The sequence below is a fragment of the Rhinoderma darwinii genome, chromosome 5 (genome assembly GCF_050947455.1).
Source record: "Rhinoderma darwinii isolate aRhiDar2 chromosome 5, aRhiDar2.hap1, whole genome shotgun sequence".
NCBI lineage: Eukaryota > Metazoa > Chordata > Amphibia > Anura > Rhinodermatidae > Rhinoderma > Rhinoderma darwinii.
In genome coordinates, this window is record NC_134691.1 from 52,580,912 (window position 1) to 52,604,503 (window position 23,592).

The 23,592-nt window shown below is 41.8% G+C and overlaps 1 protein-coding gene across 2 annotated transcripts in view; it reads right to left on the reverse strand.

Moving 5' to 3' along the window:
• Positions 1-13,632, reverse strand: part of TMEM67 (transmembrane protein 67) — a 49,227-nt gene extending 35,595 nt beyond the window's left edge. Inside the window, exons 1-7 of one of the 2 annotated variants that reach the window (XM_075825964.1) lie at positions 13,186-13,632; positions 11,442-11,527; positions 11,249-11,339; positions 10,358-10,457; positions 9,245-9,314; positions 5,539-5,613; positions 2,078-2,140 (exon numbers count right to left, since the gene is read on the reverse strand). In XM_075825964.1, coding sequence (XP_075682079.1) covers positions 2,078-2,140; positions 5,539-5,613; positions 9,245-9,314; positions 10,358-10,457; positions 11,249-11,339; positions 11,442-11,527; positions 13,186-13,399 — 699 coding nt within the window. In that variant the 5' untranslated portion in view covers positions 13,400-13,632. Of the gene's footprint in view, positions 1-2,060; positions 2,141-5,538; positions 5,614-9,244; positions 9,315-10,357; positions 10,458-11,248; positions 11,340-11,441; positions 11,528-13,185 lie in introns of those variants that run through there. The other variant, XM_075825965.1, reaches the window with a different exon arrangement.
• Between the last annotated feature and the right edge of the window lie 9,960 nt (positions 13,633-23,592).

The following is a 23,592-nucleotide window of genomic DNA, read 5'->3' on the forward strand; positions in this document are numbered from 1 at the left end:
TGTAGTCTCGGGTGACTGGGGGGCTATGGTATCAGTTTGGGTTTGTGTGAAGATGTGTGCGGTTTTTTTTTGTACTTTATATTTTTGTGTAAGTTTAATTTTTTACATGTCCCCCCAATAGGTAATAAAAGACATCTGTGTGACATTCATACTTTAGATAAAAACAATTATTTTGCAGCTTTCCACTATTTTCCAGGGAAAAATAGCCCCCTGTGATGACATCAGTCACTGGCAGAGCTGATCCGGGTCTGCCATGCTGAAGGGCATGACATTACCTCTAGTCAGTGCACAGTGCTCATTGAGCGCGTTGTTAATTGAAATAGGGAAGACAGAAACAGTTATAAATTGCTTCCGCCTTCTGTTTAGTGTCTGACAGACGGACATTTGACCTGCTTGTGCTAGATAGTAGGAGCTTTAAAACGGTGTCATACATTAATGAGTTCAAGCATAGGTTCAGTATTTATTGATTAGTCACTTGTTAATAGTAGGGTTTTGTCAGACACAAATATTACCATGATTACCTTTTAAGGGAACTATAGCCAAAAAATAACATATTACTTAAATCAGGCTTTTATTTGAAACCTTTTTTACTAATATTTGGGCTTTCTTTTCCATTATGAAAGTATATTTCTTCAAATGTTCCAGTTTTCAGAACAGCAGACAAAGTAGACTGATATTTCCTGTTTTCTGCAGCTCACTTCTCAGTCTTCCTGTGTAGAAAGGGTCAGCAGAGAGCAGGCGACAGCACTATTGTACTGCTGGAGGCCTTTATTAGCAACAATATACACTGCACACACTCTGCTGCCATAAAGCACACACACCCTGCTGCACTATCTATACAGACAATACAGGAAGTGTGTGCCTCCAATATGGCTGCCCCTAGGATCGTTTTTAAAAATAAAAAGTTTCATAAAAAAAAAAAAAAGAACAAACACATTATTTCTCTTCTGCCAACGTACATCTAATTAATAAGACTAAAGTTAAATACACGATACATTCCCTTTAAGTAGACTGTACCCAGCCTTAAAAATAATTATTCAGACTTAGGGCTTATTCACACGAACGTGTTTTACGTCCGTGATACGCACGTGAAAATCACGAGCATCGCACGGACCTATGTCAGTCAATGGGGCCGTTCAGACTGTCAGCGATTTTCACGCAGCGTATTTGCGCAGCGTAAAACTCACGACATGTCCTATACTTGGCCGTTTTTCGTTCATCACGCACCCATTGAAGTCAATGGGTGTTTGAAAAATCGTGCACGGCACACGGAAGCACTTCCGTGTGTCGTGCGTGATTCACGCAACAGTAGATAAAGAAATGAAGGAAAAAAGAAAAGCACTTCTTTCATTTCTTTTTCTTAAACATCAAAACCGTGTGTCATAAGGATGGCATATGCGTGAAAATCACGCAGCCATGCACCATTCACTGATGACACACAGAACTGCAACGCGCAAAAACCGTGTTTTTTGCAAGAGCAAAACGCACACACTCGTGTGAATCCAGCCCTAGGCCGGATTCACACAAATGGGTGTCGAATTAGCCATGAAAAAAATGGCAGTTTTTCACAGTCGATTTGCATCCGTGCAGGACCCGTTTTCCCAGATCCTTCATAGACTTAAGTCTACTGAGGGATCCAGGAAACTGGTAAAAATAGGGCATGTCCTATTTTTTCACCGGCCGTCCACACGGTCTGTAAAAAAAACAAAACAAAGGGGTCGTGTGTATAGCCCCATAGACATGCGTTGTTTTTAAAGTAGCTGTGTGACAGCCATTAATAAAAACGGCCATCACACGCCCATCATCCCTGTCGTGTGAATAAGCCCTTATAAATTTGATGTATGCAAGTACAGAAGCCCACCCCAATCCAAGCAGCTACACCTCATGCAGAGCAAATTCTGACATACGTTACGTTATAAAATACACTTTGATCAAATTTGTTAAAGTTCAGCCAAAGAGCAACTGAAATAATTTTAGATTAATTGTAGAGTATATCGTGCAACTCCTAAATTATAGATTAGAATATATGACATATATTATCATTATTATATAGCACGTACTGAAGCTGAATTCATACCAGACAAGCTGCAGCTGATGCCTGCAAGTGCATGGAAAGCCACTCTGATCGTATTAATATTCCCTGAAAACAAAAACATATGATCAGATGTTGGAGTTCACACTAACATCATATACTATATCATCAAATAGTTACTTTATTTCAGTAATTAAATTCAAAAAGTGAAACTCATATGTTATATAGATTCATTACACACAGAGTGATCTATTTCTAGCATTTGTTTTCTTTTAATGTTGATGATTATGGTAACAGTTAATGAAAACCCAAAATTTAGTCTTTTAGAAAATTTGAATATTGGGTAAAAGTTGCAGATAACACTACTACATTATCTGTGCTGTGTACATATGTGCCTGTGTGGGTATATATGGGTCTGTTTGTGAATGTGTCTTTGTGCTTGTATATTTGTGCCTTTTATGTATTTGTATATGTTCCAGTCTGTGTATTTATCTGCCGGTGTGTGTGTGTGTGTGTGTGTGTGTGTGTGTGTGTGTATATGTGTCTGTACGTCTATATATTTACCTGTATGTATATATTCCAGATGTGTGTATGTATATTTGCCTGTATGTCTAAATATCTGTCTTTATGTATGTACAGTATATATGTTCCAGCGTGTCCATATATGTGGTTAATTTTTGGTTTGTGTAGGGAGTCAATAGAGAGTCCCGCACAGGGCGCCATCCAACCTAAGGCCGGCCCTGGCTGTCACCAACCCTAGTCAGAAGGAACTCCGCCGCTGCCTGCGCCGAATGACCTCCTAAGTCACACCAGGCAGAGCGGAGAGTGGTAGCGGTAGGCTACCGCTCACCGCTCTGTTCACAGTGTGGCGCTAAGTACAAGGGGTGGGAGTGTGGCGCTATTTAAAAGGGGTGGGAGTGTGGCGCTATTTAAAAGGGGGGGGGGAGTGTGGCGCTATTTACAAAGGGGCAGCGGGCTGTGTGTGGCACTATCTACAAGGGGGGCTGTGTGGCACTATTTACAAGGGGGGCTGTGTGTGGCGCTATTTATAGGGGGCTGTGTGTGGCGCTATTTACAGGGGGCTGTGTGTGGCCTCTTTAATTTATTTTCTTTTAATGGATTTTTATGTTAATTACATTATAGATCTACATCGCTTGTAAAATGTAGAAATGCTTTTATACTCAAGTTACATTAAAAAAATTGTGAACAAAAAATTACATCTCATTGATTGGTAGGGAAAGAAAACATGGCGAGGGGGAAGGAGATGTCGAGAAATAAGTTGGGGGGGGGGGGGCGCCAATCTGAATCTTTGCCCCGGGTGCAGGAGAACCTAGCTACGCCTCTGTAGTCTGGTTCAGTAGCTACACAATCATGGGGAAGACTGCTGACTTGACAGGATTGTCAAGAGAAGGCCATTCAAGAATCTGGGGGAGATTCACAAGGAGTGGACGGCGGCTGAAGTCAGTGTTTCAAGAGCCTCCACACACAGACGTATACAGGACATGAGCTACAACTGTCGCATTCCTTGAGACAACTTCAGAAGTGTCTTACCTGGGCTAAGGAGAAAAAGGACTGGTCTGTTGCTCAGTGTCCAAAGTCCTGTTTTCAGATGAAAGTAAATTTTGCATTTCATTTGGAAATCTCGGTCCCAGAGTCTGGAGGAAGAGTGGAGAGGCATCAATACAAGTTGCTTGGGGTCCGGTGTGAAGTTTCCACAGTCAGTGATGGTTTGGGGGCCGTGTCATCTGCTGGTTTTGGTCCACTGTGTTACATCAAGTCCAGAGTCAGCGCAGCGTCTAGCAGGACATTTTCGAGCACTTCATGCTTCCCTCTGCTGACAAGCTTTATGGAGATGCTGATTTCATTTTCCAGTAGGACTTGGCACCTGCCCACACTGCCAAAAGTACCAATACCTGGTGTAATAACCACAGTATCACAGTGTCGATTGGCCAGCAAACTCACCTGACCTAAAGCCCATAGAGAATCTACAGGGTATTGTCAAGAGGAAGATGAGACACTAGACCCAACAATGCAGACGAGCTGAAGACTGCTATCAAAGCAACCTGGGCTTCCATAACACCTCAGCAGTGCCACAGGCTGATCGCCCCCATGCCACGCCGCATTGCCAACACCTCAGCAGTGCCACAGGCTGATCGCCTCCATGCCACGCCGCATTGATAACACCTCAGCAGTGCCACAGGCTGATCACCACCATGCCACGCCGTATTGATAACACCTCAGCAGTGCCACAGGCTAATCGCCAACATGCCACGCCGCATTGATGCAGTAATTCATGCAAAAGGAACGCTGACCAAGTATTGAGTGCATATACTGTACATACTTTTCAGTAGGTCAACATTTTGGTAAAAGAAATAATTTTTGAATTTGGGCTTATATAATATTCTAATTTTCTGAGTGACGTAAAGGAACAGTGTCATCACAAATTATTTTTTTATATGTTAAAGATGTTAGTGCTTTATTAAAAACGTTTATATTTATTTGTGAGTTTGTGTTTTACTTTTTCTTATTTTTACACTTTTTCTTCCCTATGGGGGCTGCCATTTTTTGTTCCATTTCTGTATGTGTCGATTAACGACACATACAGACATGGAATACGGCAGCCACAGTCCCATAGGGACTGCGAACGGCTCCCGTCCCATTCACTTGTGTGTACGGCGTCTGTGTGGGAACTGCGCATGCGCCGCTCCCACACAGTCCAATTTGAAATTGGCGCCGTCCGGCGCCATTTTCCTGTGGACCGGAAGTCGCGGCCGGACAGTAATATTACTACTTCCGGTCGCGGCTTCCGGAATTGTGCACTTGGACCAGCGGCAGCAGACGGAGCGGACGGGCCGGAGGGAGCCGCGGCGGCAGGAGCAGGTAAGAGATTTCAATGTATGTTCGTGTTTGTGTGTGTTTACTACTGTATGTAAACCTACTACACTGTGTGTTAGCTCAAAAAATGTCGACACACAGTGTAGGAGGTTACACCGTTCAAACCCCTCGTTTATCCGGGCACTAGCCAGGATAAAGGAGGGGGGGGATGCTGAGAGCTCACTAGAGCGAGGGCTTTTTACCCAATTTTGCAATGCTGCAATTTTGGGAATAGCTACATCTAGTGACCAGAAATGGGAAATATTATAAATTAGAATTAATTTATAATATTTCCTGACTAGAAAAAAAAAATAAAAAAAATTTGAACAATGTTTAATCACCCACACACTCACTACATGTTTAATTTTAAAAAAAAAACAACATGTTTTTCTGGCAACACATTGCCTTTAAATTTTGGGTTTTCATTAACTGTTCCCATAATCATCAACATTACAAGAAAAAAATGCTGGAAACAGATCACTCTGTGTGTAAAGAATCTATATAATATAGAATTTTGAATTTAATTACTGAAATAAATTAACTTTTTGATGATATTCTAATTCATTGAAAAGGACTAGTAATATATATATATATATATATATATGTCAATGCTGCCAAATAAAAGAACTTACTAGTTGCCCAAACCGGATAGTTGAAAGAACTCTGGACAAGATGTGAACTGCTCCATTGAAACATATGCCACCAGCCTAGGAAAATATGAGCCGAGTCAATAAACCTTGTCAACTGTACCTCATAGAAGAAACAAGCAAATGTAAAGCACTAGATCCCCAAGAAGTGTATTCTTTTATGTGTCCCCTGTAATTTTGAGCCCCATAGCAGTCATAAAGGTTTCTGAAGCTGGTACAAATGATTTTATAACTGAGTGGGGGCTTCCCTGTGTTATATTTCTATCCAGCAACGTATAAGAAATTGTACTGCAAAATGAAATGCCTTTAAGGGTTCTTTTACACTGGCAGATTTTTGCTGGTAAACGAGTGCCAATTGATAATATAGCACGTCGATTGGCGTTTAGCTCCACTTACATCAAGCAATCAGTGTACTCTATAGGGACGAAAAAGATTGTTCGTCCCCATACAGTTTGCATCATTGTCGGCAGCACATCCTTTGCTTACATGGAGTGATGTGCTGCATAATTTTTAGTGCCACATAAAAGAAGCGATCAGCTAACAAACGAGCTAAACGCGGGGTTATTTTATATGGCTGATGATTGTGAACGAGCGTTTTGTTACTCCGATCCTCAGGCCGTGTAACAGGGCCCTAACTGTCCTTTTCCTATTGCAGGTTGCAAATTTAAGAATATATGGAAGAGGAACATCTTTGTCTTTCCTTAAGCTCTTAAGGGTTAGTTCACACGAAGCAGATTTGCTAAATTTCTATGACTGAAAATAAATTCCATTCATCTGAATGGAAGTTGCAGAAATCCATGCACCTGCTGCAGAAACAACCACATTCAAATGAACGGAACTATTTTCAGTTGCAGAGATTTCTACAACAAAATCTGCCACAGGTGAAGTTACCCAAAGGCCAGATTTTTCACGTCCGAGTTGCACCCTTGCGTGTCTCGTTTTCACGTATCCCTCATAAACGTGAATCTATCGAGGGATCCATGAAAACGTAAGAAAATAGGAGATTTTCTATTTTTCAATGGACCCTTCACAGTCTGTTGAAACAATGGCCGTGTTAACGGCCCCATTGAAATACATGCGTCCATGTGACGGCCGTTGTTTTAAGGACGTGGTCTGTATTTGGCACTAAGGATGCAGTGTTTTTTTTTTCTTTTTCATCTTTGCATTGGCATATTCCGTGATCTATACCTTTTTTATTTTTTCCTTGACATAGCTGTATGAGAGCTTGTTTTTTTTGCAATGGCGCCACTTAGCTTATTGATTCACTTCTATACATTTTTTGGAGGGGATTGTAAAAACAGCAGTTCCACTTTTTTCCCTAGTTTTTATTTATGCAGTTCACGTGCGGTAGAAAAGTCATGATAATTTTCTTCTATGGGTTGTTCTGAATACGGGGATACCAGAAATTTGTACAGCAAGTATGTATGTATTTAATGTCTTACTACTTTTACACAATAAAAGTTCCTTTATGGAGATAAAAGTGTTTTTACTTTGAACTTTCTTCTTTCGATGAACTTTATTTAACTGTATTTGCTTCCATAATATATTGCAATACAGTAGTATTCCAAAGTATTATGGTTGTCAACGTTACAAACAGGGCCTAGTAGGCACATAGACAGTGAGGACATTGAATGGAGCGGTGGTCGAACATGTGAACTGCCGCTGCATTCAAAGTGTTTGGGAATGACGGAAATAACAGAGTACAGCGCTCGGCTGTTACCGTCATTCTCATAAACCGTGAATGGAGCTGCGAGTGCATGCTCGACCACCGATCCATGCAAGCTCCTCCACACTGCGGACGAGCAATGAGAAGGATCTGGGGATTCATGACCCCCGTTCTCACGATCGGTAGGTGTCCCAGCGGTGGGGCCCCCAGAGATCAGAAAATAATCACCTATCCTGGGGATAGGTGGTAATTTATTATTTGGGAAAAACCCCTTTAACAATATTATTTTAACCCCTTAATGACCGGGCCTGAAAAGGTCTTAAAGGAACAGTGTCATCACAAATTATTTTTTTATGTTAAAGATGTTAGTGCTTTATTAAAAACGTTTATATTCATTTGTGTGTTTGTGTTTTACTTTTTCTTATTTTTACACTTTTTCTTCCCTATGGGGGCTGCCATTTTTTGTTCCATTTCTGTCTGTGTCGATTAACGACACATACAGACATGGAATACGGCAGCCACAGTCCCATAGGGACTGCGAACGGCTCCCGTCCCATTGACTTCAGTGTACGGCGTCTGTGTGGGAACTGCGCATGCGCCGCTCCCACACAGTCCAATTCGAAATTGGCGCCGTCCGGCGCCATTTTCCTGTGGACCGGAAGTCGCGGCCGGACAGTAATATTACTACTTCCGGTCGCGGCTTCCGGATTTGTGCACTTGGACCAGCGGCAGCAAACGGAGCGGACGGGCGGGAGGGAGCCGCGGCGGCAGGAGCAGGTAAGAGATTTCAATGTATGTTCGTGTTTGTGTGTGTTTACTACTGTATGTAAACCTACTACACTGTGTGTTAGCTCAAAAAATGGCGACACACAGTGTAGGAGGTTACACCGTTCAAACCCCTCGTTTATCACGGCACTAGCCAGGATAAAGGAGGGGGGGATGCTGAGAGCTCACTAGAGCGAGGGATTTTAACCCAATGTTGCAATGCTGCAATTTTGGGAATAGCTCCATCTAGTGACCAAAAATGGGTAGTATTATAAATTAGAATTAATTTATAATATTTCCTGACTCGTGAAAAAAATAAAAAAAATTTGAACAATGTTTAATCACCTACACACTAAATGTTTAATTTAAAAAAAACAACATGTTTTTCTGGCAACACATTCCCTTTAATGACCAGCTACATTTTTCAGTTTTTACCTCTCTGCATTTCAGCAGCCATAACTTATTAGTTTTTTCATTGACATATCTGTATGATGCCTTGTTTTATGCGGGAGAAATTGTATTATTTTTTTTCATAGTTTGGAGGTAGGAAAAAATATTTTACGCCGTAAATATAAGAAAAAGCAATTCTCGGCATAGCTTTTCTTGTTTATTTTTTATCCTGTTCACGTTTCATGCTAAATAACCCGTTCGATTAATTGTTCAGGTTATTATGGTCGTTTTGATACCTAATATGTGTAGGTTTTTTGTTTTTATTTAGTGTAGGGGCAATAAAATATATATTTTATGCAAAATAATGACTTTTTTTTTTGGTCTCTTTTTTTAATCCCATTAAGGGATAACTTTATTTATAACTTTATTTTTTACTTGTAATGTATTACCATACTCCTGTATGCTAATACATCATACTGTGTAACCATGAACAGCAGGCTTACTGAACAGACAGCCCTGTGGTCCTTTGTAGGACAGCAGAGGAATTCCCCGATGTTTGATCACGTCACTGGGTTTCCGATGACGAGATCAAAGCGGGGAGTTCCCTTTGATCTTGCAGCGGTCACGGACCACAGCGATCAAAGGGTTAAACAGCTGGGGGGAAAATGTTTTCCGACCCCAGCTGTATTCAGCAGGCTGTTCTAAGATCAGGAACTGTTAATTACAGCTCCTGCTTACAGGATGAGCGCTCACAGGTACGCTCATCAGCCTCTTCTACAGTGACGCCAAAAGACATCGCTGTAGACTGAGGACCTGCACCACCTGCCGGCAAAAGACGGTGGGTGGTCGTTAAGGGGTTAATGTACTTACCAAAATATTTGGCTGGAAGCAGTTGCATGAGTTGGTCTTATTGATAAACATCTGATAACATCTCTCACACCTATGGATAACATGAAACAATTATGATAAAATAAAGAACATTGAACAGATACATGAATTACAGACCTCCTTGAAGGCCATGCATCACTGTGTTCCTGCATATAGAGGTATAAGGGAATGTCAGTGGCTGTATTTCTGTTTAAATACTTTGTTTTAGAGTTCGAGGTAATTCACACAGCGTTTTTTTTTTTTGTGGAAACTGCAACGGAATCAGCGCCAAAAAAATGGCACAAATCGCCACTTAATGATTTCAAAGAGAGGCAAATGCAATTTTTTTCCCAGGTGGCTTTTGGCCACTAGTGGGAAAAAAAAAAGTGGCATGCACTTTCTGTGAGCGGTTTCGGGCTCTGACCTCCCATTGAAATCAATGAGAGACAGAAAAACCTGCGCCTCTAGTTTGATTTTTTAGATTTAGGTAATTTACCGGGTCTTTGACCGTTGTTTTTGCATTAGATTTCATACGGTTACAAAAAACGGCACAAAACGCAGGAAAAAAAGCTTAAAAAAAATGCTGCCATTTAAAAATCTGCCTCAAAATTCCTAATGGAATTCTGGGACTGAATTTTCCTGCGTGAACTACCCCTTGGGGCAACATGCACATTGCGGATATGCTTTGGGCCCATACCGCATGCCTCTGATTTTATACCACATGGAGATTTTTCTGGCCATATCGGATTTCTTGCAATTTTTGCAAGGTCGCTTATAACTTATTTCCCTCGGAGGCAAATATTAAAATTGCTGCATAATTCACGGTAATGCTGTGATTTTACCACAACTCACGGGTAAAGCCAGGAAGCCCTAATCTAATCTGTGGTGGTCTTGGGCAGTAAAGTGGTTAATGAATACATCCCTGGTAGTCTAGGGTGGTGAAATAGTGTCTGTGTCATTTTACTTTATGTATTTTAATGTATGTGCTGATGAATTTTATAATATATTATAGGTATCCGAATTCCCTTTTTTTCACGTAGCCAGTTACATGATAAATTTGTCTGCTCCCAGTCACCACTAGGGGACCGCACGGCGTATGGATTTAGGAGAACATACCGGATCCCAGAAGCATCTGGCCATGTAAAAGATGGCTCAGATCCATCGCAGTCGACACACTCAGCTTCACGCAGCAAGGTCCCATTTACGTCTCTTTCCACTAAACAAAATAAATGAGAAGATAGAACTGAAATTCTAAACAAACACTTCACGGAAATTAATTGAGGGTTCAGGTTTTGATTGCTAGATCAAAGGACATTATGAACATCGATCTTTTTTATGAGAAGGATCTTATCGTCGGAACTGGACGTGTATGAGCAGCGTTATTCAGGCCACACAGTATTATAAGTGCAGGAAAAAAGAGAGGAATGATCCAGCGCTGTGTAGGTTTAAAAAGGGATGTTCTGTTCACTTTTATTGAAGACAAATAGTATTAAAAATAGAACAGAGACGCAGTCTCAAGGTGGTAAGTGATGCGGGCAAGTGCCCGGGCTTACGCGTTTCGAACACGTGCAGTGTTCTTATTCATGGCAAAAGAAAATGTCATTTTCTTTTGCCATGAATAAGAACAATTGGGCTTGTTCAGCTTGAAAAAAAGACGACTAAGAGGTGATGCTATTAACATGTATAAGTATATGTAGGGTCAATACAAAGAACTAGCACATAATCTGTTCTTGCCAGGACTTTACTAAGGACCATGGGACATTCACTTGTGTGGAAGACGTTTCAGACATCAATACAGGAAAGGGTTCTTTACAGTTAGAGTAGTCAAACTATAGAATGCCCTATCCCAAGAGGTAGTCATGGCAGATAATATGTCAGCATTTAAATAAAAGGACTACATGTTTATTTAATGACTTAAGGCAATAAGGGTTATAAACTAATTGACTGAGAAAGGTTGAACTTTATGGACCTGTGTCTTTCTTCACCCTACGTAACTATGTAACTTACCCAGAATCTTTCCAGAAGAGCACTGACAGTTGCCGTATAAAGTTATTCCATGAGGACATTTAATACAATTCCACCCATCGGATGTAACGCCCTGAAACAATATCAATTCATACAATAGATCACCAACTGTAAGAGATGGAAGATGTAGTCTATGTTCAAATCAATCTACTTTGCAATCAAGTCAAATACCCACCAAGTTGTCAGGACATTTCTGGCAGCTGACAATGTGGTCATTCTTGGAAAGAAGTTTATACCCAGGGAGACACGCACATGAAATGCCTGAAGAAAAAAACGTGTTACTTTATGTCACAAATTAATAATTCTCAGCTGCGTTTCCCATTTGTTGAAAGTTTCCTTCTAGTTTGAGGGTATGTTCACACGCTAAAATAAAAACGGCTGTAAAATACGGAGCTGTTTTTAAGGGAAAACGGCCTCCGAATTTCAAACGCTTTTTTGGAGCTGTTTTTCTATTGACACAATGAAAAAGAGCTCCAAAAACAGCTCCAAATTTGACATGCTCCTTTTTACGGTGCGTTTTTTTACTCGTTGTTTTTTCAGACGGCCACGTAAAAAAACGCCCCGTCTGAACGAAACGCCATTTTTCCCATTGCAATCAATGGGCAGATGTTTGTAGGCGTTCAGCTTCAGTTTTTTCAGGTGTTTTTCTAAGGATTTATCCCCAAAAAACGTCTGAAAACAAAGTGTACGAACATACCCTGAGGGTATGTTCACATGCAGTGACCAAAAACGTCTGAAAATACGGAGCTGTTTTCAGGCGAAAACAGCTCCTGATTTTCAGACATTTTGTGTAACAACTCGTGTTTTTCGCGGCGTATTTTACGGACGTTTTTGGAGCTGTTTTTCAATGGAGTCTATGAAAAACGGCTCCAAAAACGTCCCAAGAAGTGACATGCACTTCTTTTTTGCGGGTGTCTTTTTACGCGCCGTATTTTGACAGCGACATGTAAAATGACACCTCGTTGGAACAGAGCACCGTAAAACCCATTGAAAGCAATGGGCAGATGTTTGTAGGCGTAATGGACTGTTTTTTCAGGCGTAATTCGAGGCGTAAAACGCCAGAAAACATTGCGCGTGAACATACCCTAAGTATAAAACTTGCTCTTTGTCAGCAATATCCACATGATCCTCCAGAACTTAACCTGGAGCATCTTTTCTTAGAACTGTGCAGTCATTCCTCTGTTATTCCCCCTAGAAATGTATAAATAAACAGTGAGCAGCGATTTCTGTGTCAGACTAAATAAGGGACACACTCCCAACTGGTAAAACACAGTTTTCAATTTATTCATAAATTTGTAGGAGGAAAAGTACAACGCAGAGTTCTAAGAAAAGACACTCCAGACACAAAAATAAATAAATACACGTATATGGTATCGGTGCGATCCTAACAACCCAAACAATAAGTTAACATTTTATTTAAACCGCATGGTAATAAAAAAAAAATACAAAAATGGTACCAATGAGGGGGGGGGGGGGGGGGAGAAAGGCTCTTGGAATGCAGCGAACACAATATTTTTGTTTAAAAGTGTTTTTTGTGTGTAAAAGCAGTAAAACATTAAAAAAAAATACATATTTGGTATCACCGTAATCATACAGACCCATAGAATAATAGTTGTCAAGGGTCAACATAGGCTAACAGAACAAAACATCCATTTATGTGTATCTCAAAATACTACTGTGTCCTGTATACCCGGCCCTGTGATGTATGTATATGTGTGTGTGGGAATCCTCGTGTATAAACAGTAATGTTAACAAGGTGGAGCCCATAATAACCAATCAGATTCCTGCTTTCATTTTTCCCGCGCAGGTTAAACAACTAAAACAATGTTCTGATTGGTTGCTATGGGCTACACCGGCCTCCTTGTTTATATATGAGCCCCAGGCCTGTGTGTAGCAGGGGAGCTGTTCATGGTCTGTACCGTCCTGGCTGGGCTTCTGTGTGTCCGGGCACTGTATGCAGGAGAGGTTTCCCGGGTGGTAGTACTGCTGCGCCGTGCAGTCCTGAGGACGCTGCAGCGGGATGGAATAACCGAGGCCGGAGCACGGCAGGAAAACCGCGGCTACGTACAAACACTGCAGCAGCCTGAGGCCTCGGTACCGGGAGCCTGGGATGAGCCGCTTCCCCGTGTCCATGATACAACAGACCGCGAACCCTGAGCTGAGGAGGACGAGGGGATAATTGCGGACATGGAGGAGGAGGGGATAAGTGGGGACATGCAGGAGGAGGGGGGAAGGATGGAGGGCGCGCTGCTTAGTGCAGGCAGTGGCAGGTCTGTAGTGTTTGCAGCCTCAGGGTGTGCAGTGGCGATGTGAGGACATGGCGGTTCTGTGCTGTTAGGGGGGGCTGGACATAGACTATGAGAAGGATTTATAAAACTAGTGGAAATTAAATGTGAGTTCCCTACACCTTCCAATCAGGTTGCAGCTTTCATTATCCAAAGGGCCTCTGAGAATTAAGAACAGGATTTTGATTGGTTGCTGCGGAAACGTCTTTACATTTGCACTATCTTCTATAACTCTGCTTCACTTCACCCCTAGATTTTTCTGCCTGCAAAAAACAGTGTGAACAGGGCCTTAAGGCCCTTTTACACGTGCCAATGATCAGGCAAACGAGTGTTTATATGAACACTCGTTCCTGATTGCCATGTGTAAACAGGGAAACGCTCGTTCATCGGCTGATCGCATCTCTTATGCAGCAATAAATATGACCGTCAGCAGCACATCTCTGTGTAAACAGGGAGACATGATGGAAATATATGGGGATGAGCGATCGTAGTTCTAATAACCAGTCATTTCTCCTTGTGTAAGAAGTAAATGATCTGCCTTTTATCGGCGCTCTTTTTCATGGACCGTATTATATCGATTTGGGCACTGGCCCGTTCTGCTGGATTCACAGGTTTTGCTACAACACTTTTTTTGCCTTTTCTTTTACAAACTGCAGCATGCTCTGGTTCTGGTGTTTTTTTTCCCATAAGCTTCTCTATAGGAATTGAGAAATATCAGAAAAAAACCGTAGGTATTAAAATAAAAAAACACCACAAAAGCGCTTGAAATTCATGGGATGTTACAAATGTTTAAAAACCCTGAAAAGAATCGTGTGTGACGGAGGTCTTGGGTGGATATTGTCTTTGTCCTACAAGGGGCGGATCATGAGAATCAAGACCTGTCTACATGGACAGACCTACAGCTGTATTGGACTCCAGATCAAAAGTACAGCATAAGTTCTGTCAGTATCAGATACCAAAACTAAAAAAAATAAAATAAAAATGTGACGGTACGTGGCGCTCGGGACGCTGATGAATGGAGCTCCTATGACATGCTCAAGATGCACAGAGCACTCTCCTGGACACTTCGAGCCTCCGTTGGTCACCATTTGGATTCTTTGCGTGACAGATCCATTAGTGCCACGGCTTCTGTTATAAACTGAAGCAATGACGCTACCTGCCTGGAACTTTGAGGGTGACCTCATTCTGTTCCTCCAAATAGGATTCTCCAAAAAACATTTTTTCCCCTTTAGGACCGGCAGCTTCCCAGTAGAGCAGGAAATCATCTCTGTATTGCTGACTTTTGTATTTTTCTGCTATAAGGGAGAATGGATTCTAGCAGAAGAGATGAAATACTTTTACAAACAGCCTATATTCTTATATGTGGATACCTCATGGACCGAGGCAGTAACCAGCCTAGTTCGTCATACTTCTTTTACAACGTTTCACAATGATACACTTGGCCATATGTACAATAATGTCAACAACTTTCACATTTTATGGAGTCTGTCACCAAACACTGGCCAATAAAAGTAGCAGCACAGTAAGGCCCCATGCACACGACCTTAAAACCGCCTGTAATTACAGTCTGTAATTATGGGCCTATTCATTTCTATGCCCGCCAGTCACCTTCCCGTATATCTACGGGAGGGTGTCCATGCGGTAGAAACCAGCCGAAAAAAATAGGACATGTCCTATTTTTTTAATTTTACGGACCGTGCTCCTATACTTTCTAATGGGAGCACGGCCCGTAAAAAAGTCCGGCTCTCTGCTGCCGGCCGTGCCCGTAGTTACAGGCATGGTCGTGTGCATGAAGCCTAAGATAGTGTAGCTTCACCTGAATATAATGCTGTATTTCTTTTTCAGATGTGTCTCCCCGTTACAGCGATAACATTTTATTCTTCATATGCAATTGAGCTTTATGGAGCAACGAGCGCTTCACTGTTGCAGAAATATAAGTTTATTCTTAATATGCAAATGAGCTGTTTGGAGTAACGAGGACGCTACCGTTGCTCCAAATAGCTCTACCTTCTCTCCCCCGGTCCGTCCCTTCCTCTGATTGACGGGGCCAGGCAGCGTAGAAGACGTGCTCATGCCCGGCCCTGTATTCTCCTGAGCGCGCCTCTGCTCCTGAATCATGGAGTTTAAGAAATTGGGAATGTTTTGTAAGTTACCGTGGATGAGGCCGGTTTTACACATGCGTAATAGGGATCTAGGATGCAGCTAGTTTAAACCATTGGACTTCTTTTCAGGGCGGGATTTGCAGCCTCACTTGTGTGAACCTGGCCATAAGTTTAAAAACTTCTTTAACCCCTTCCCGACATCCGCCGTATATATACTGCGCTGCCAGGACGAAGTTCCCGCAAACCACGGTACCATTACGTCTCAGTGATAGTGCGGGCTCAGAAGCGAAGCCTCCAATATCACTGACGGGTGTCAGCTGTATATTATAGCTGACACCCTCAGGTAATGGCCAGGGCCCAAGCTATTCTCCGATCCAACCGATTAACCCCTCAGATGCTGCGCTTAATAGAGAGCGCGCAATCGCTGAGTTGCTATGGCAACCGAAGGCCAAATAATGGCCTCTGTGTCTGCCTTGTACAGAAGCCGATGAGGAACTGCCGGAGCGGCTTGCGGTCAGTGAATAACTGACAGCTCTAATACACTTACACTACGTATATAGTGCAGTGTATTAGAATAGCGATTGGGGCTTCAGGCCTTCAAGTCCCCCTGTGGAACAAATTAAAAAAGTACAAATAAGTTAATAAAAATGTTGTAAAAAAATACAAGTTTCAAGTAAAAAAAAAAGTCAAACTGCCTTTTTTCACAGAAGTCTTTTATAATTGGAAAAAACGTAAAAAATAAATAAAACTATACATAATTGGTATCGCCACATCCTTAAAGAGGCTCTGTCACCAGATTTTGCAACCCCTATCTGCTATTGCAGCAGATCGGCGCTGCAATGTAGATTACAGTAACTTTTTTATTTTTAAAAAACGAGCATTTTTGGCCAAGTTATGACCATTTTTGTAGTTATGCAAATGAGGCTTGCAAAAGTCCAAGTGGGTGTGTTTAAAAGTCCAAGTGGGCGTGTATTATGTGCGTACATCGGGGCGTGTTTACTACTTTTACTAGCTGGGCGCTCTGACGAGAAGTATCATCCACTTCTCTTCAGAACGCCCAGCTTCTGGCAGTGCAGACACAGCCGTGTTCTCGAGAGATCACGCTTTGTCGTCACTCACAGGTCCTGCATCGTGTCAGACGGGCGAGGACACCGGCACCAGAGGCTACATTTGATTCTGCAGCAGCATCGGCGTTTGCAGGTAAGTCGATGTAGCTACTTACCTGCAAACGCTGATGCTGCTGCAGAATCAACTGTAGCCTCTGGTGCCAATGTGTCCTCGCTCGTCTGACACGATGCAGGACCTGTGAGTGACGTCACAGCGTGATCTGGCAGAAGCTGGGCTTTCTGAAGAGAAGAGGATGTTACTTCTCATCAGAGCGCCCAGCTAGTAAAAGTATTAAAAACGCCCCGATGTACGCACATAATACATGCCCACTTGGACTTTTACTTTTAAACACACCCACTTGGACTTTTGCAAGCCTCATTTGCATAACTACAAAAATGGTCATAACGTAGCCAAAAATGCTCGTTTTTTAAAAATAAAAACGTTACTGTAATCTACATTGCAGCGCCGATCTGCTGCAATAGCAGATAGGGGTTGCAAAATCTGGTGACAGAGCCTCTTTAATGACCCAAACTATACAACTATTATGTAATTTATCCCATACGGTGAACGCCGTAAAAAAAATAAAAATGGAAAAACACCAGGATCCCCGTTTTTAGGTCACATCTCCCAAAAAATGGCACAAAGTGATCAAAAAGTCACATTTACTCCAAAATAGTACCAATAAAAACAACAACAACCCGTCCCGCAAAATAATAATCCCTGACACAGCTTTGTCCACACAAATAAAAAAATGTATGTGTCTTTTTTTTTTTTTTTAAATAAAGTGATTTTATTGTGCAAAAGCTGCAGTACATGAAAAAAAAAAACGATGTAAATTCGGTATTGCCGTAATCATATCGACCCGCAGAATAAAGTTAACGTGTAATTTATGGCGCACGGTGAATGCCAAAAAAAAACCCTAATAAAAAACTATTCCAGAATTGCATGTTTTTGGTAATTTCCTCTTCAAAAAAATGAATTAAAAAGTGATCAAAAAGTCGTATGTGTCCCAAAATGGTACCGATAAAATCTACAGCCCGTCTCGCAAAAAACAAACCCGCACACCGCTCAATCAACTGAAAAATCAAAAAGCTATGGCACTAGTAATGCGGTGATGAAAAAACATCCCGATGCAGGGGGAGATTCCTTCAGTTTCAGGGCCATAGTATTTAGGTACCAGGAAGGGAAGGGACATCGTACATCCGCTGGAAACAAGGGCGCCCGTATTATACCAGGGCAACACTTTCCTGGCAAAATTTCCCAAACTACGAGGGAGAAAAAGTCCCCAAAAGGTGCAGAGCGTTACAAAAGGGGGATAAGAAAGAAAACCGTTTATCAGTGCGACAGTGGCCTGCGTATAACGGATCGCTTCACAGCGTAGCACACATCTATGGAGAATTGTATTATTTACCCCATTATTATACCCTCTTATCATGCCCTGATGTACTCCGCACAGATTACATATACCCTGATATACTCCCCACAGATTACATATCCCCCACATTATAAACTATTAAATACTATTAAGGGTATGTTCACATGGCTTATTTTTGCCCCGAAAAACAGCTAAAAATACAGAGGCTGAACGCCTCCAAACATCTGCCCATTGATTTCAATAGCAAAAATAGCGTTTCGTTCCCACGGGGCGTTTTTTTACACGGCCGTTTGTAGATGGGGAATATTACTGCATAAAATATTATGGAGATCAACCTATGCATATAAAAGAGTGCAATAAAGACACAACAATTATATATATATAAAAATATCTTTATTATGACTCTTAATAATATAATAAAATAAGCCACACTGGGGATACTGTTGGAAACATCACGGGGACATAATCAGATGAATAATTATTGCATAAATGTAGTAGCAAAGAGATGACATACTAATACATATAACAATAAAGTGCAATAGTGCATGAACAACGTATTACACCATAGTCTCAGCCACAGAAAAAATTACAGACCTATTTCTTACCCCAGATAATGGTGGCCAACCCGGACGTACATTTCGGCACAAGCCTTCGTCGGGGTCTTAGTAGTCTTTGTTCACGATACGGTGCATCTCTTTATTGGAATTTGGTCTGATACAATAAAATAAAGGGACTCATAAAGAGATCACATGGTGCAGGTTTCCCGTAAGTGTTAATGTGACATTTATAGGTAATAATATAATATTAAGTTATGTGCAACATATTGATCACTTTTTTTATTAAATTTTTTTGGAGGCAAGGGGACTAAAATTAAGTCAATCAGCCATTGTTTTTTTTATTTATTTTTTATACGTTTACAGTGCGGTATAAATAAAAATGTTATAGTACAGGTTGTTCCGAACGCAACGATACCAATTATGTATAATATGCTTCCACACATGGCAGACCAGGAGGCAATTATCAGGCTTCCCTGTTGCCATAGCAACGCCAGCACCGCACAATTTATTGAAAGCAGCATCTAAGGGGTTAAACGGTCGGGCTCAGAGGTAACGCCAATCTAGGCTGTTGCAGCGGGATGTTGGCTGTATATTACAGCAGGCACCCGTTGTAGACCACGCGCGGGCACAGCTCCTGTGACCGTGCCATCCAATGGACGTAACTATACGCCTATAATGTACCATTAAAATGGACGTACAGTTATGTCCATTTGTGGGAAGGAGTTAAAGAGAGTCGGTTACCAGAAATTGGCCTACAAAGCAACAGTACACTAATATAGTGTAGCCTCACTTGAATATAACGCTGTTTTCATTTCTCAGATGCGTGGCCCCGTTACAGCGATAGCATTTTATTTTCATATGCAATTGAGAATTATGGAGGAACGAGGGCTTCACCGTTGCTCGAAACAGCTCTATCTTCTATCCCCAGTCTGTCCCTCCCTTCTTTGATTGACAGGGCCAGGCAGTGTAGAAGCCGTGATTACGCCTGGCCCCGCATTTCCCTGAGCGCGCCGCTCCTCGGCTTCTGAATCGGCACAGTACAGCACTGGAGTTTCACTGGTTAAATGGGCTCTACTGCGCATGCACTGATTACGTCACTCTGCACCCGGGTGAAGTGTGACGTAATCAGCGCAGTCGAGCCGATTAGACAGGTAAAACCTCAGTACTGTATTGCGCATGCGCCGATTCAGAAGCCAGGGCACGCTCGGGGGAATGCAGGACCAAGCGTGATCCTGGCTTCTACACTGCCTGGCGCTGTCAATCAAAGGAGGGAAGGGAGGGACAGACTGGGGATAGAAGGTAGAGCAGTTTGGAGCAACGGTGACGCCCTTGTTGCTCCAATAAAGTTAAAAATGAAAAACAGTGTTCTATTCAGGTGAGGCTACACTATATCATTGTACCTCTGCTTTGATAGGCCAATTTCTGGTGACAGACTCCCATTAAGAACCTCTTCATACAAAGATTTTTGTTTTGTGTTTCTAAAACGCACTATTCTATAGAAAAGCACATACAGTATATCCATCAATGTAACTTTTCTATTCACTCCAAGCTAACATCTGCATGTTTCATTTTGTCACTTAATGGAAAAAAATGCAAAAATAAACCCAGACTAAAAGTCAACCGTGGAATTATCATTCACAGCCATGACGTTCGTGAAGCTTAACCCCTTCCCGCTTTGGCCTTCCTGACAGAGCCTTATGTTTCAAATCTGACATATTTCACTTTATGTGGTAATAACTTCGGAATGCTTTTGCCTGTCCAAGAGATTCTGAGACTGTTTTCTCGTGACACATTGCACTTTATGCTACATTTAAATGTATCTGCTTGTAAGACAGGCAGGAATACCACACAAAATTGTTGCTAATTAACATCCCCCATATGTCTACTTTAGATTGGCATCGTTTTTTGAACATCCTTTTCTTTTTCTAGGACGTTACAAGTCTTAGAACTTTAGAAACAATTTCTCAGATTTTCAAGAAAATTTCAAAAGGCTATTTTTACAGGGGCCAGTTCAGTTGTGATATGGCTTTGAGGGCCTTATATATTAGAAACCCCCAATAAGACACCCCATTTTAAAAACTTCACCCCTCAAAGTATTCAAAATAGCATTTAGAAAGTTTCTTAACCCTTTAGACGTTTCACAGGAATTAAAGCAATGTAGAGGTGAAATTTACAAATGTCATTTTTTGTTTTGCAGAAAATTCATTTTTAATCAATTTTTTTGTAACACAAACTTTTACCAGAGAAACGCAACTAAATATTTATTGCCCAGGTTCTGCCGTTTTAGGAAATATCCCACATGTGGCCCTAAAATGCTTATAGACTGAAGCACCGGCCTCAGAAGCAAAGGAACACATAGTGAATTTTGGGCCTCCTTTTTATTAGAATATATTTTAGGCACCATGTCAGGTTTGAAGGGGTTTCGCGGTGCCAAAGCAGTGGAAATCCCCCAAAAGTGACCCCATTTGGGAAACTAAACTCCTCAAAGAAATTATCTAGGGGTGTAGTGAGCATTTTGACCCCACAGGTTTTTTGCAGAAATTATTGGAAGTAGGCCGTAAAAATGAAAATCTACATTTTTTTCAAAGAAAATGTAGGTTTAGCTATATTTTTCTCATTTCCACAAAGACTTAAAGAGACTCTGTCACCACATTATAAGTGCCCTGTCTCCTACATAAGGAGATCGGCGCTGTAATGTAGGTGACAGTAATGCTTTTTATTTTAAAAAACGATCTTTTTTCACAACGTTAGGAGCGATTTTGGTTTATGCTAATGAGCTTTCTTAATGCCCAAGTGGGCGTATTTTTACTTTCGACCAAGTGGGCGTTGTACAGAGGAGTGCATGACGCTGACCAATCGGCATCATGCACTCCTCTACATTCATTTACACTGCACTAGCGATATAGTTATATCACTATGTGCAGCTACATACACAAGCCCTAACATTACTAGTGTCCTGATAATGAATACACATGACCATCCAGCCTGGACGTCATGTGTACTCAGAATCCTGACACTTCTGAATCTTTTTTGAGAGATTCCGGCAAGTGAAACCAAATCTCTCCTCATTAGCATAAATCAAAATCGCTCCTAACGTTGTGAAAATAGATCGTTTTTTTAAATAAAAAGCATTACTGTCACCTACATTACAGCACCCATCTCCTTATGTAGGAGATAGGGCACTTATAATGTGGTGACAGAGCCTCTTTAAGGAGAAAAAGCACCACAAAATGTGTAAAGCAATTTCTCCCGAGTAAAACAATACCCTACACGTGGTCATAAACGGCTGTTTGGACACACGGCAGGGCTTTGAAGGGAAAGAGCACCATTTGGCTTTTGGAGCTCAAATTTAGCAGGAATGGTTTGCGGAGGCCATTTTGCATTTGCAAAGCCACTGAGGGGTCAACAGTGGAAACCCCCCACAAGTGACCCCATTTTGGAAACTAGGCCCTTTGAGGAAATTATCTAGGGGTATAGTGAGCATTTTGACCCCACAGGTTTTTGGCAGAAATTATTGGAAGTAGGCCGTGGAAATGAAAATCTAATTTTTTTTCAAACAAAATGTAGGTTTAGCTAATGATTTCTCTTTTCCACAAGGACTAAATGAGAAAAAGCACCAAAAAATGTGTAAAGCAATTTCTCCCGAATAAAACAATACCCCACATGTGGTCATAAACGGCTATTCGGACACACAGCAGGGTTAGAAGTGGCTTAGAAGTGAAAGAGCGCCCTTTGGTTTTTGGAGCACAAATTTAGAAGGAATGGTTTGCGGAGGCTAAGTCACATTTTCAAAACAGTGAAAACGCCCAAAAAGTGACTCCATTTAGGAAACTACACCCCGTGTGGAATTCATCTAGGGGTGTAGTGAGCATTTTGACCCCATAAGTGTTTCATACAGGGGCGTAGCTAGAGGCTCATGGGCCCCGATGCAAAAATTCTTACTGGGCCCCCCCCCGCAAACTTCTCATGGCCGACGGTCCGCTTTCAGCTGCATCGCTGGGTCTCCTAAGTGACCCAACAATGCAGCACTAGCAGCCGGGGGTGTCACTAAGGCTGGGTTCACACACACTATTTACGGACGTAATTCGGGCGTTTTAGCATTGAATTACGTCCGAAAATGCGGCTCAAAAGCGTCGGCAAACATCTGCCCATTCATTTGAATGGGTCTTACGATGTTCTGTGGCGACGGTCATTTTTTTTTACGCGTCGCTGTCAAAAGGCGGCGCGTAAAAAAGTGCCTGTCACTTCTTCAGACGTAAATGGAGCCGTTTTCCATGGACTCCATGGAAAACCAGCTTCAGTTACTTCCGTAATGGACGCAGCAAAAGACGCCTGCACATGCCATTACGGCTGAAATTACGGTGCTGTTTTCTCCTGAAAACAGCACCGTAATTTCAGCCGTAACGGACTCTGCCGTGTGAACATACCCTCAGGGCTTAAAATGTCCAGGAAATAGCCCCAATACATATGTGTCCGCCCCCAAAAAAAGTGTGTATATGAGACAGCATAGCATATCTATAGCACTACGACCCTATAAACTATGGATAGGATTAGATACAGTGGCTGAGCAGACAGTATCACACATGATAGGATTAGGTACAGTGGCTCAGAAGGCAGTATCACACATGATAGGATTAGATACACAGCTCAGCAGACATTATCACACATGATAGGATTAGATACAGTGGCCCAGCAGACAGTATCACACATGATAGGATTAGATACAGTGGCTCAGCAGACAGTACCACACATGATAGGATTAGATACAGTGGCTCAGCAGACAGTACCACACATGATAGGATTAGATACAGTGGCTCAGCAGACAGTATCACACATGATAGGATTAGATACAGTGGCTCAGCAGACAGTACCACACATGATAGGATTAGATACAGTGGCT